We start from the raw sequence: 15,578 nt of genomic DNA on the forward strand, positions 1-15,578 counted from the left end.
ACACATTAAGTACACCCAATACATGTATCATAAATTTTTACTGAATGTGACATGGGATCTATAACTTTTTTAACATCATAAAATTTCAATCTAGTAAACTTGTAAATAAATATTATCCAATATTAACATATACTTTTTAAGCTTTTCTTGTCATTGCTCAACAAATATTAAACTAATAGAGGTGTAGTAAATCATTTTTTACTATTGTTGAAGCTTCCTCACACTAGCTGTCTTCTCTCACAAAAGCTTCATAAACCCTATGTTGTATTGATGAAATTGATGGAGAAAATGAGTTTAAGAAATTACTTACATGAAGATTTTAACAAAATCTCAACATTGGTGGAAATTTTGGAAGAAATTGAAGAAATAAACAAAGAAATAAAGAGGAAAAAAATGACAACCATGGAAGCTAGGCTAGCAAGTGATGCCAATGGTTGATGGTTTAATTCCTCACAAATGCATTTTTCATAATTTCTAATAAATATTGATATATCTGTAAACTTACAAGTCGTATCTACATCAACCAAAACACTCCCTAAGGGAGATAAAAACCCCCGAACGGGACAATATCCTTTGTTAAAGATTCGAAACCAACCTCCCTATAACAAGAACCGTAACCAAATTGATAAAATACATAAATGTTGAGGGCTAATTTTATTATTTTGCAAAAAATAAAATAAAAGCCACAATTCGGCATAAGTGTGACAACAAAAATTCAATGTGAATAACATTGGTGGCGAAATTGAAAATTTTTGAATTGAAAGACCAAAACAAAAATCACACTAATATTTGGATGACGAGTGAAATAATAATGAAGATGATAATATACATAAAATCACCTAAGATGAGAAAAATTTTGAAGAATCAACACAACACAACACAAACCCCAACAAAATCTTATGTTCCCCCACGGTTACAAGATTTGAAACAAAAAGATTGCATTACCAGTCTATATCACTACAAATTGTGAGATGAAGTTTCTGAGAGTTAAAAGAAAAAGGAAAGGTGGTACACGAATATCTTCAGCATCTCTGGATCAATCATCCTCACAAATCGCGAGGGAAATTGCTGACTTGCCCCTCTTCTAAAACATCTTTGCTGTTTATCTTGTAAGCTATCCTTATGCGCATGACCAACGATTTCTGAAAGTTAAAATAGATAAAAGAGTAACTAAGCCTCTCTAAAAGACCCTTGAAAGATGGATACCATCGAGAGATTAACATTATGAAAATATTAGTTCATGGCATCTTTCCCAAACAAAGTTAGCCTAAACCACCCTTTTCTTCTAAAGGATAAAACATGCACATGCAAGCATCGTTCCATTGATACAGTATAAATCTAAGACAAATACTTATTAAAGTTAAAAAGTAATAAAGAAGGCCAAGCAAGCATTGATAAACTAACTATAGTGCGAAAAACATGCTTAGTCAAAGTATCACTTTGATTCTGTCAAGTGCTTAATCCCTATGTTCAAAAGTTTAAAAATTGCTTTTTTATGATGAAACAATCATAAAAAGCTGCTGCCACAACATGCCAGTTAGAAGAACAGAGAGCACCACTAACAATATCATAGAGCAACTTAACCAAGACTATATATATACATATAAAATCATTTACTCAAACTCGGTACATACCTTCCCATGTTGGCTATTAGTGACTTTCATGCTTTGAATGATGGACCCATTACCACTTGCAGGCAAAGTATTGCTACTAGCAGGATCCAAATGCAGCTGAAGAAACTGCCGAGTTTAAAAGGAGTAAGTGTATCAGCATCACTAGTATTCAAAGAAGTATGCAAAATTCTACATAATAACTCACAATTTTCAATTATTATTTTCAAGCAACGTATCAATATTATAGATTTTATGAAATTAATGAAGCCTAGATTTTAGGAACTCTCCAAACAAGGCCAAATAAAGGTATTCTTGAGGCATACTGAGAACTAGTAGTGAGGACAGTCTCTAAGTTTCAAATTGCAAAGTTCATAGATTGTCACATAAATCCATAATAATAAAGCAACAGAGAGAAAACTGATAATGCAAAATCCACCTCTAACGGATGGCACTGAAACACAATTATAAATCCAATTCAATGATCATTTTTAAGCAACATGTCAATATTATAGATTTTGTGAAATTAATGAAGCCTAGATTTTAGGAACCCTACAAACAAGGCAAAATAAAAGTATTCTTGGGGCATATAGAGAACTAGAAGTGAGGAAAGACTTTGCAAAGTTCTTAGGTCATCACATATATCCATAATAAATAAAGCAACAGAGAAAACGGATAATACAAAATCCACCTCTAACAGGGGACTGAAACACAGTTGTAAATTTCTATACTATTAAGTACATCAAGCTCATAAATGACCATCTTAAGTTACCTTAGGAACTGCCGCCTGGAAAAGAAAATCATTATAAACATTAGGTGACAGATTTGTAAAAATAGCTTGGATCAAAGTAGTTTGTGGGTTTCCTGGTTGCTTTGAGATGTTGAATGTCATCCTTAGAGTGCTGCTCTCATATGCAACTAATGAAGGATAAGCTGGTCCATTTTCCTCTGCCAACAGAATGAGAATATATAACTACTTTGGCAACTACAAAGGCTACAACATCTGCCATGGAATTCTAAACTTTAAAATTTACCCTTCTTTTGAGGACTGGGGCCAAACCCGTCCAATAAATCCATCATTGGAGCAGGACTTGCAGAAGTGGCATTTGGAGAAAGTGACGTAAGTGATGCAAGGCCATTTAAATTGACAAGTGATGTTTTGTCGTCTTGAATGGAGGACAATATGTTAGATGCAGATGAGCTGCTTTGTGCAGGAGGAGATGTTCCAATTGACAAAAGATCCAGCAGAACATCCGTACCAGCTTTTGGAGGCTGACTTGTGCCTAAAAAGTAGGAGATAAAATCAGCCTTCTTTTTAATCAACGGGGTAGCAGCAATGCTGAAAATATTTCACTTTAACTGTGAACAATATATTTAAGATTTTAATGCCTATGCAATACAAAGTTTTATTACAATGACTAGGAGATTACTTATTTTCTTCTAACATTGTTACACACCTATTATACATACAAAACCAATTTGGAACTCATAATATATTGATAGGGAAATCAAATTTAAAAGTGACTTATGTCCTTTATGGAATAATCCAAAGAGTAGGTTTAAGTCAAAAAGTTACAGGCATTTTCCTGAAAAATTGTCCACTATGATTATCGGATATAGATGATGGATGCTCAACCAGATAAATAAAAAGACTAAATACTTGGCTCTTGAACAGATTTATTAGTTATTATCCTGAAAATGCTAGTGTCAGGTACTAACGCTGAAAAATCCTAAGGAGCATGAACAATAAGGTAATTCAAAACATAAACACATACTTGAAAAAGTAAAAATCACTCAAATGCTTCTCAAATGTGCACCATTACGCATCCAACTTACCTGGTGGTGCAGAAGCAGGGGATAAATCAACACCAAGAAGATCCTGAAGAAAATCACCACCAGAAGAGTTAGGTGCAGGGGCATCATCTGAACTTAGGTCAAGTAAGTCTGCAACAGGAGCTGCAGCTGGTTTAGCAATTCCATTTGGAAGATTACGTGCTGTCCCAGTGGAAGTTGAAACAGATGTCGGCAACGAGCCAGCTCTCCTTCCACTGAAAGTTGCCTCATCCAAAACTGGCATCCTTTCAACCAGTGCAGATCTGTACAAATTCATCCATCAGCTTTGTATTTCACAACTATGCTATGTTGCTGGAAGCCTTCTAAAAGGCTATGAGGTACAACTAAAAAAGTTAAAAATTAATTATACCTAATGTTCTGATGCTTCTGAAGAATACAATTAAATTCAATAGATCTCTGTTGCAACTCAAGCACAAAGCTTCGTTTATTCTGGAGTATTATATCCTTGATCCTCCTGAAGATACCAATCAATGAAAATTTATTTTCCTCGTGCCAGATAAACGACAAACAAAAAATCTTCAATTACATCAGGCAGAATTTTCAAAAATAATTAAGGACAGTTAAAACAATTTGCCAAGAAATGAATTCAAGTTAGATCACGTTTATAACAACTAGGGTTAGAATCTGTGTGTTGCTTTGGTATTATTGTCCGCTTGAGGACAACTTTTAGAACTATAGATATAAAATAAAACAAACAGAATACCAAAGTACAAATCTAATCCATTACATGCAAAATAAGTAAAGATGGATGTACAACTTCAAGTCCTTCAGATTATATCAATATATAACTTATATAATAGAATATAAACATAACAACTCATCCAATAAAATTTAACTTGTAAAACCATTTGACATTTTTTCTTACTATTTAATCATCATATATAGTTTTCTTTTAATTCAAACCCTAAGTTTTTTAAAAAAATACTTACATGAACCCACCTCATATTATTATTCAATTTTTTACCTGTAATTTACCAATACAACAATTTTTATTTGATAAGTTAGAAACAAAATTTTCGAAAAAAAAAGAAGAACTAATCATAATTTGGTGTGTGACAAAAAATGAGAGTTATTGAAATAATGGCACAACGAAAATGACATGAAAATTATTTGAATGATGCAAATATAAACATGACACAATATAAAAAGCAATTACGACATGAAAATATATGACATGAAAAAATATATGACCATGTTGAAATTTATAAAAAGCAATGACGACACTGAAGTAGAAGTTATTTGAATGATGCTAATTGGACTGGTGATTTCGGACACAATACAAACATGACACAAAAACAATACAATGCGAAAAAATAACACTAACACAAGAGAAAACACTAATATGTCAAAGTCTGCATAATATAAAATATTGATCTATCAATTATATATATGTGGTACCAAGAATTTGATTATAATAGGAAACAGTAACACATACAACACGTGCTACTTAATTTTTTTTGTTTTTCAGAATGTGGAAATATCAGACATGACAATAAACAAATAACATAAATAAGCACAACACAATTAGGGGCGGGCCGGGCAGGGGGATAACACAACACAAATGCATCATTGTTCAAATTTTTAATATAATGTGTCAAAGTTATATATTACCTTAAATACGATTATAATATGAAAAAACGACACAAATATAACAACTGATAATTGTTTAAAAATATGAAAAATTAAGGAAGCTAGCAAATGCTTGCCATGTGGCAAACAAGATTTTCCCAACAATTAGGGTTATTTGAATTGATCATCATACAGAATGTAAAACAAAATTGAGAGTTATTTGAATTGGCAATTTTGAATATGAGAATTAATTAAAACACAATATGAAACGAAACTATAACACAAGCACGAATGTTCAAACGTGCCCAAAACATAAATAAAACAAGTTATTAATGGATACAATTTTATATATAATACCTTAGATAAAATTATGAACAGACAATAAACGCAACAAGAATAAAAAGATCTTTCTCTTTCTTTTCTTCTTTTTCTCTTTACTAGCAATAGTAATAACCCTTTAATTGCAAAAGCAATTGATGATGAGATTACTTTTATTTTACTTATAAGATGTCAAAATATCTGCTTATAAAAGACTTTCTTTTTTTAACCCTAACAAAGCTAAGCTACTGGAAACGTGCGTAACCATGGGGAATGAGTGTGATAAATGAAAAATGCGTGTGGCAAAACATTAACATACTCTGAACAAGAAGGAAAACGAGAAGAGAGCTTTAACAGAGCAATCAAAGCCATTGCTTTAGTAGTGAGATCGGAATTAAGGCGCTTAATAGAAACCTCTAAAGCATCCACAGCATCAGACTCTGTTACCTGCAGTATAGGAAGAATGTAGAGTAATAGGACTAAGCATTCAATTTACATAATGCAGCCACTGTACAAATGAGCAGGATCCTGACATGGACTTTCAGCTAAGCATATAGCAGGTTAAGAATCTCTTTAGTTTAAAAATCATATTGGATTTATGTGATTCCACAAAAAAGACTCAAGAGTAACATAGAAATCCATTGGTTGACAGTTGACACCCATTATTACATTCAACGAAAAGCGAAATTATTTCAACCAGAAATAATATAAAAAATACATAAACAAGATGGTTGGGATAAAAACAAAAGGTATTTTGCTATGCCTTGTCAAAAGGAGAATGGTTCCTTGCCTATTTCTAAATCTGTAAAATCACATTACCCATAAACCCAAAATCAATGCCATGCTTGGTCCAGACTATTTTGATTAATTGTGTCTTTAGAACAGATTTGTCCCTAGGTAGCCAAAAGGTATTTGATTGTTATAAGTAATTCAGTTATACCACTTTAAAATATAAATGAAAGTTCTACAAGAAAATTCTACACTCTTATGAAGCACATGATCAGTTTACATGTACCTTACTACCAATTAAACAAACAATCCAGTTACTGGTTCTATTTACCACTTCATTACATAAAGTCAATTTAACAGCAACAAGTCACAAGTCTTTATGTCTTAAGCTTACGAAAATATTTAATGAAGCTGAAAGGGATCCTAATAAACTTTCATCAACCAGAAGATTCTGCTAAACAAACTCAAATTCACATAATACAGCCAACTATCAGCTGTTTTTCCCTCTTTTTCTGAGGATGAAGAAGTGCGACATGATTACTTCAACTGCTTGCAAACTAACCTATGGATAAGGATGCACTTACAGTTATTGGCTCTTCAATATCAAGCATCCCCACATTATTCACCAACATGTCACCATATTCACCAATACACCAAACCGCAACTCGAACAAGGGTTTCCTAATGAAAATATCAATTTGCATTTGAATAATTAAGCTGATAAGAATACAAATTAAGACATAAAATCCAAAATAAACAGAAGAACACCTGTTCTGTTGATGTTTGGAATGCTCTGTACAATGCCCTGACTGAATATCCATGGAGATCAGAAGCATTACTTATGACAACGATAAGGGCATGCCACACTTCATCTTTAACAAAATTTCCAGCCTACTAAGCAAAGGATTAATATCAGTACTCTTGGACAAAAATAATTTCTAGAAACGTTGAAAGAACTAAAAAGATAAATAACAAAAAATGCAAGTACCCAAATGTGTCAAAGGTTCATCCTGAACACCTTTTTTGTTGACTAATTAGGAATTCTCAAGTAGAAATGAGAACAAGAATCCAACAGATGGAGATTCTTAAACCAAACAAGAATAAAAGAACAAGCATTCTATTACTTGAATGTTGCCCAATGGCCGAATCTCCTTTTGTTTTTAAGTGACACTTAAGTTTCATCAATAAAAAGAAAAATTGAAGGCAAAATTAGAATATAGTAGTGGTTAGATAAACCACTACTGGTTATAAAACTAGTTTCCACACTTCCAGCAAATTATAATGCCTATTCTAGCCAAATGCTTTCCTAACATGCAAATTCAGTAAAAATTAGGCCAGCAACCAATTACAAGTCCAAAAACCATTGACCTGGCTACTTCTCTGGATCAAAACCACAAGTTCTTAACAAATGACTAGTAGTAATGGCTTGAAGTTTCATAGGATTTCATCAATCACATTAATAAATCCTCACTTAGAAAAGCATCAGAATCCTCCGGCATTAAAGTCCTCGATATCTACATTGGGGTCACACCTCACAATCATAAACAAAACCAAAAGGACCAAAATCATACCAGAACCCATTCCAAGTTACAAGATGAGCACATACAAATTGCAAAGGCCCAGCAAATTTTCAGGCCTAAGCCACCATTTCTCAACAGTGAAAAGCTTAAATTCAAGTTCTTAAGTAATGTGAGGCTTATACAGTTTTCACTGGTGATGTTTACTTCAATTTGTCGTGGGATGGAATATCCCATTTTCAGCCTTTGATAGTTCATTCACTCAAAGGCAACAAAGTCACAGCTGAGACAGGTCCCACCACTAAATTTAACTTGAAAAATGAAGAGGGTGGACTTACGCATTTGACAGAAAATTGGGCCAAAATTTCAACCCCACCCCCCCCCAAAAAAAAAAAGAAAAAAAAGGTAATAATATATCCAGTTATTTTTTAAGCATCACATAAATAAGATGCAAGAATGTGCTTCCCTTTCATTTGCAAGTATTTATACGCAACAAGATAAGATGATTAACAAAGATGCCTAGTAATCAAAAGAGTAAAGATGAAGACATGTTTTACCCCGTTACCTAATGGACACACAAAAAACATTGTCATATCAAGATTGAAATAATAAGAACATCAGTGAAACAAAATCTGATAAGAACATTTAAGAAAATGTAGTATTCTGCAACACCAACTGGGAGAAAGACTGCAACGGATGCAGCTCAAAGAAGAGAGAAGACAGTAGAAAAAAGCAGAAAGATGGACAGGTATGAATTCTGTGGAATGTAAAAAGTAAACATCTTACTCCAACTACAAAACAAAGCTATGAATGACAAACATACCTCGGAAAGAACCTTGAGCATCTGATCAATGTACCAAATTTTCTCTGGGGAAAACCTGATGTAATTAAAATGATTGTTAATCAACTAGACAATGATCCAAAGTAATTCCACGTGAATATTTCAGCATCCCTCCATCAGCCAGAATAAAAAGAAATTGTCCAATAAACCAGAAGACAGTATCATCCAACATTAAGAAGACGATTAAAGGAACCTCAATAAGTTTAATAAAGCTGGCAATCCATTAAAATCAACTATGTCAAATAAATGTATGAAATAATTTCCTTCACCAGGAGTGATAACCCATCCCTTTAAACTTCCCTAAAAATTAAGTTGGACAAAGGATTATACATCGCATATACATGTATGCATGTACATATGCAAGCACAAACATTATACATGAAAATACAGAGCCAAGAAGAGAAAGCATATAGAAGAAAATTACAAATATATAGCATAAAAGAAAAGGCAAAGTAGCACCTCTTAACTCTTATTAGACTAACAAATAGCAGAACTTACTTTTCAACAAGAGAGCAAATCTTGGCAGTAAGAACTCCCTTAAATTCTTGATCACTTGCTTCCAAAGATTCAATTAACTCTTTAGTCAAAGGCTTCACATTGCTTTCATTCACCAGCAAGTATACAAGGTCAAGTGCCTTTTTTCGAATTGAAGCATCTGAATCCTGGAAAACAAAATGTCCAATCAAAAACTTCTTCAATAGCTGAAAACTCACTTTTTTGACAATAGTGGCACTTCAGAATAAAATCAGAGTTCAATTCAAAACAACTTCAATTCAAAACAACGAAGAAAATGCTGGCAACTCTTTTTTTTATTTGTTAGAGTACTACTGCTCAAATTTAGGATCTCTACCCAATTCCTATTCCACCCTACCCCTGATCCAAGCCCAAGGCAGATACTGGGAATTACTATATCTCCAAAACTGAATCCCTAATATGTCCAAATACCAATCAAAAGTGACCAACTAAATAATAATAATAACGGTCAAAATTCCTTTTGACTACAAAGAATTTATCCTCAATGGAAAAATAAAGATCAAGTGATATCTAAAGAGTTAATTAATCCTCGCTGCTTTTTAGCTAGTAAGTCTTATTCCATCACATACGGGGTTCACCTAGAAGTAAAAAATAAATCACAACCAAAGAAACTGGGTAGACAAAAGGAAAGCAAAAGCGAACTGCTTGACTGCTTCTTTAGCAACTAAATCAGACCTATTATAATCAAGAAAAATGAAATCTAATATCCTCAGGCCGAACCTTTACACATTCCAAAATTGTTGCCCTATGTCTCTGCACTGCTTGAGCATCCACTGTAATAGCCTTCATAAGCATATTTAATGCAACATATCTGAAAAACATGCAAGGTTCAGTGTCATAATATAGTAAAGCAACAAAGAAAGTGTAGAAAGTGGCATGAAAAGTCAAGATAGATTTGAAAGAAAATACCTGATATTGTTGTCACGATTTGACAAGAATCTTCCCAAGATATTGATGGCAAGCACACGTAAGCCACCATTATCTTCAATGCTCATAATGGTTCCAACGCATTCATAAAGAATAGCATTTCCGGCATTTTTGTTTGACTCGATTTTTGTTGCTACCTAGAAAAGAATGTGACCACAGAGCCTTAACTTCATTAGGAAATGAAATCTTGTTGGAGACCCATGAAAGGAGTTTTCTAAGGGCCAGTTCTTCATTACTTAAAAAAAGTACTTCTGACTCCAAAAGCACTTTTGAAAGAAAAGCTGTGAAGAATAAACTACTTTTGGCTGAAATTTTTAGCTTTTTAGAAGTGTTTTTGAAAAGCACTTCTGAAAGGAGCTGAAAAGGAGAAGCTAAAAATTTTAGCTTTTCCTCTTCCAAAAGCACTTTTGGTGCTTAATTACTTTTTCACCCCTCCAATAACATAGTATTTTTCTTTTTTTTTTCTTGGAGCTTAATTACAATTGTGTTAAAATCATTAATTAAAAATAAAAAAAATATTTTTTAAAATACTAATTACAAATATTTAATGGTTATATTTAAATATTTAAAACATAGTTTATATATTCTAATTAAATTTTATAAATAATTAATATTTATTGCTTAAAAATATTTACAATTCATATATTAAAATATTAACAAGTTATAATAATTTTATTATTATTACTAAAATATAATAATATTAACTAATTTAAATATTATTTAAATGTAAATTTGTTACTTGATAATAATATGTCTAAAATGGACATTTTATTTCTCAAAAACACTTTTTGACAGCAATGTTAAACACCCAAATTTTAAACCAAACTTTTCAAAAGTACTTCTTAAAAGCACTTTTCCACAGCACTTTTCAAAAGTACTTTTCAAAAGCAATGAAGAATTGGCCCTAAATGTTTAGCTTCAAGTCCTTTTCCAGAATTGAGATTTTGAAAGCAATATCCAATATACTCCAAATAGTACAATCTTTTCAATTAACACGCTCCAAGCAATCTCATCAAGGTACTTCTCATGTGAAGGAGCAAAATTTGAGGAACGCCCAGTTTATTTTCTACCAAGGACAAACCTTGTATTTTTTTCATCATGCAGTACCATCTTAAACCACGTTTTTAAAGAGAAATATCATTCCTCAATAGAGCAATCTTTTTTTCCTATTTCTTTACAAACCTCTAATAAGAAAATTCAGTGTTCCACAGACAATGACCATGCACAAAAGAAAAAAAAAACCGAAAATGAAGAACTTAATGTTGTCAAAATGAAAATCAAAACAAAAACCTCAATGCAGTTAATCATTGGTGAGAGAAACAATATAGGGATATGCATTATGCTTAAATACTTCTTTCATGAATTTGACAATATTACAAAAAAAGAGATAGCCACAACATACCTGAGCAAGTATGTCATTCATACAGTCACTAGCATCAGCATCTCCCTGGCCCAATATCCGCAGAAGCTTAAGCAATCTTATATGAAGGAAAGGATCTGTAATGCCAGCAATGTCATACTCAGGTGCATAGGGACTGTTTGCCATATCCTTCAGAGTTTTGACCAAACCTTCAGTACATTTCTGCAGTGATGATAAAAGAAGCTATTATCACAATTAGAAAGTTGATGCATTATCCATTTTTGACAAGTTTCTTCCCACTGAAGTCCACAAATATGATTCAGTTCAATCTTTAAATGATACAAAAAAAGGACCCTAAACAAGTTCGTAAGTCCTATAAACCAAATTATAAAATTAGCCTGAAGCATCTTAGTATCAAAAACCAAAGGATAGCCAACAGTTTAGGACATAACACCAGTAAACCTGATCCCTTTCTTCAATCCTTTCGATGGAAAGTACTCTCCAGCCAAAACCAGAACAAAGGATTGCTGGTAAAGTAGAGATGGTCCAAACAAGCAAAAGCAAGAAGTAATATTTCCAAAAATTTCTTAATTATGGCTTTTTCTTTTGCAGGGTTAGAAAATGTTTTTATATGCTCAATGAAGTGTTTGTCTTTCTGATGCTATAGCTATATTCTTATATATCCATAACCAAATTACCTCTCTAAAATATTCAAGGGCTTCTGAACTGACTTTACATAGATCGGTACAAAGTTGAACTCCTGTTATTAGGACTCCATGATGCTTTTCTCTAAGTAGTGAAGCAGCAGGATTTATAAAGTTTTCAGCAAGGTCTGGAACTTTTTTTATGATCCGTATGGAACACAATGCTGCCTACAAAAAACAGATAGAGTCAAGAGGAGTCAAAGATTGAAGTCAGATCGCTCAAGAAAAGATATAACCTAAAAATTATCAGATAATGCACATGATGAGAATTCATGAACAAATGCAAGTTGGCATGGCCAGAAAGAAAAGAAGAAAAGAAAGTCAGTATGATCAAATTAATCCTCCAACAGGATAACAAGTAGTTGTTTATGAACCAATTTAGTACATCAAAATGCCTTCAGAGAATGGCTGGAAACAGTCAACAGATGCCTTTCCCTTGAATGAGTATGTGCAGCAAATTCTCCTGCTTAAGATAAATGGGCAGAGAAAAATCCGGATTTCATGGAAGCAGCAGGCATATGAAGGTTGCATAATTAAAACATACAGTTTGAGGTCTTAGTCATGTGGCATGTGGATCATGGATTCACATGGATGTTTTTAACCTTTGCATTGACAAGATTACAAAGGTATTATTGGAAACAAATAAAGAACAAAACCATGATACTTGAAGAGCTCAACAAAACAAATCAAAACTTTCCAACTCCCGTAGAAGAAAGGAGGACGAAGAAAGTACCTTTAAGAGGGATAATTAGCAATTTTTAAGCTTGTTAAATTCACAAATCCTGAAATCAGCCTCCCTTTTCCTCCTTTATTTTAAATCTCATTGAAACAAAATTCAGTGGCCAACAGGCCCTCGAATAAAGAATAGAACACACTTACTTTCTTCCGGATATTTGGATCTCGAAACTGCAGCAATCTTTCTACTTCTGGTGCAAGGTCACGGGCCATTTCAGCCGAACAAATATTTCCCAAAGCACAGAGAGCAAGTCCTATAATATACTGGTTTGAATGATTGAGATCTCTGCATATAAGTTAAGGTTTCTGAAAAACTAAACCATATCTCTCCACTTTCTTATTTGTACCCTTGGTAACACCAGCCTACCAGGGATAATGTTATTCACAGAGAAAAGAAATGGTAAAGGGAAAAGGAAATGGGAACAAATTAAGCTTGAGAAAGTCTACATGTAGGATACTGCTTTAATGAATTTGTTACCAACATCAGAACCTCTTGTCTTTCATCAAGAAGCAACATAAGACCAAGATATCCAATCCTCTTCTCTGGAAATCCAGAAGACGCAATCAACTTCAGGCACTCCATTTGGCCAAAATGAGTGGGATATCCAAGCATGTGAATGAACATGAGCTTTGCCAGGTTACGGTGCCTATAATCTTGATCATTTTCACTAATAGCAGCACGAATAGCAGCACACTCTTTCCTTACAACAGCACGTTCTTCTGCTGCAGTTTTGCAAGAACGTATAGCCCGTATCATGTCCCTGCATTGGAGCAGTAAGTACAACAGTTTCAACTGATATGCATATAAACTAAAGTCAAGTCAATCGTTCAGTTTCATTGATATAACTTGGAGCAGAAAATAGACAAAATACGTGTTAGTCAATAATTTGATTATTTCAAGCAGGGCAAAAGGTGGGGGGGGGAGCTTATTCCCTGAATTGTTTAGGGAGAACAAAAGTATTCTTAAAAACCAGCCATAAGACCTGGTTGAGAAGAAAGTTTTCAAACCATAGGATATGAAATCCATGATCCTCTTTTCTTCTCCCCAAAAAAATTACATATAACTAAGAGATCCCATTTTGCAATTTATACAAAATGTTCTTGTCAACAATTTCTGGAACACACTACTGAACTACGCATGGGAAGAATATCAGGACATAAATCATTTGATGAATAAAGACAAGGAGGTTGAGATCTTTATATCCACAAAATATGGATGAAATCCAGTAAACTAATGCAAAGAACTGACTTAGAATTCCCTAACAGGGAACGGAGGTTATCATTTGCAAATTTGTTTAATCATACTAAATTTATATAGAGAAAGATACAACTATTCAGTTACATTGCAACAGATACAATCACCTAGCAGTCTACACAAGGAAAAGTAAAAAGAGAATTCAATTTTGCGATAGTTTCCTAAAAGTGTGATAAGCGCTACAAATCAGTTTGAACATATAACCACAAGAATTTCAAGTACAACCGTACAACCAGGATATTCTGATTGTACCTTTGGTAACCATATTGGAGGATACTTACATAAATGACTACCTTGACTATATTTTATATCTAAATTGCCACTAATTACTGATGTTGAAAGGTTCAAGATCATATAAATATCCCAAAATGCTGTATAACTTACATGTCTATGGTGCAAGAAGTTGAGGAAGTATGGATAGTAAACTGGTGGATGTTTTCGTTTCCTCTCTAGAAATTTGTACCTTAAGCACCAATGGTATTTGGCGCATCATTCGATATTACCAATATTCATGAAAACAATAGATCAAGCTATTGTCAAACCCATTACTATATGAATATGCTGTAACTTCAAATATTTCTACATTTTCACCCATAGTTGCAACTAATTCAAAGCCAAGCTAGCTTGAAGAATGGAATTATGAAACCGAAATTCCTAACAAACTCCATTCGGCTCTAAGTTCAGACGCAATCATCTTTTAAGTAGCACTAACTACAACCGAACCCCATAAATTTTAATCAAGGAATCCAAACAAATTGCACAGAAGCCCAGCTGTTTTAATCGAAAAACCAATACATTCAAATAAAAACCATCGTGTTCTTGATCTGACCTTCAAATTAAAAGGAAAAGGGAAGACAAAAAGAATAAATTGCAACGGAAGGATTGATGCTCACCGTAGACGAGTACCGGACGAGAAAGGATTCATGATTGGGTCCAGGATTGAAAGTTTTGTAGAGAGCTCGAATCAGATCCAATCAATTAAACGCTGCAAATAAATCAATCAACGAACTACGGCTGCACGGAATTAAACCGAATTTCTTTTCAAATCTAAGATCTGCAGTTGAAGATCCAAAAGTTGGAATTCGGAGATCTAAGAAGAGTAAAGCAGGCAGAGATTTGGATCTGAACGACAGAGAAAACGAACTCTCTGTTCTCCTTTTCTTTTCTTCTTTTTTTCCCAGTGACAATGAAAATGCTGCCTGCTTCTTTTGCCTTTGTAAAACAATTTTTAAAAAAAGAATAATAATAACTAAATTATCAAAAGAATGTCGTGATTTTTATTTTTATTTTTATTTTTACAAATACATTTACAAGCAATTCGAACTCGGCCTTTTAAGATCCAAAACCTCAGCCCAATTATATCAAAACCATATTCGTAGATTTAATTGTCATATTTTTATAAAGGCTTAAATGTGCTAATGGCCCCTGTACCCTATTAAAATTTAAAATTTAGTCTCCACATTTTAATTTTGAGACATTGAGTCCTTGTATTTTTTATCTAAAAGTCTTGGTCTTCTCCCTAACTTTACCATTAAAGTTAACGGTGCCAAAGGTAAAATAACTCTTTTAACCTTTAACATTTAGAATTTTTTATCAATTTGATCATTATCCTTTAAAAGTACATAA

At 33.2% G+C, this 15,578-nt stretch overlaps 1 protein-coding gene across 1 annotated transcript; it reads right to left on the bottom strand.

Moving 5' to 3' along the window:
- Positions 1-801: 801 nt before the first annotated feature.
- LOC107948540 (AP-1 complex subunit gamma-2) lies at positions 802-15,217 on the bottom strand. Its single transcript, XM_016883126.2, has 18 exons — positions 14,846-15,217; positions 13,156-13,458; positions 12,842-12,983; positions 11,957-12,130; positions 11,301-11,480; positions 9,881-10,035; positions 9,692-9,782; positions 8,936-9,099; positions 8,420-8,474; positions 6,848-6,970; positions 6,665-6,760; positions 5,671-5,798; positions 3,814-3,918; positions 3,447-3,706; positions 2,645-2,893; positions 2,383-2,558; positions 1,635-1,739; positions 802-1,142 (listed from the first exon to the last, which is right to left on the bottom strand). Exons 1-18 carry the CDS (start codon positions 14,875-14,877, stop codon positions 1,047-1,049), a joined length of 2,634 nt encoding a protein of 877 aa, XP_016738615.1. The 5' UTR covers positions 14,878-15,217; the 3' UTR covers positions 802-1,046.
- Between the last annotated feature and the right edge of the window lie 361 nt (positions 15,218-15,578).

Source organism: Gossypium hirsutum, chromosome D01, assembly GCF_007990345.1.
Source record: "Gossypium hirsutum isolate 1008001.06 chromosome D01, Gossypium_hirsutum_v2.1, whole genome shotgun sequence".
Classification (NCBI taxonomy): Eukaryota; Viridiplantae; Streptophyta; class Magnoliopsida; order Malvales; family Malvaceae; genus Gossypium; species Gossypium hirsutum.

Coding starts and splice junctions, on each gene's coding strand:
- LOC107948540 (XM_016883126.2), bottom strand. CDS start 14,877: ATGAATCCTTTCTCGTCCGGTACTCGTCTACG. Junction 12,131..12,841: donor ATCCAAATATCCGGAAGAAA/GTAAGTGTGTTC, acceptor TGTTTTTTGTAG/GCAGCATTGTGTTCCATACG. Junction 9,783..9,880: donor AATCGTGACAACAATATCAG/GTATTTTCTTTC, acceptor CATGTTTTTCAG/ATATGTTGCATTAAATATGC.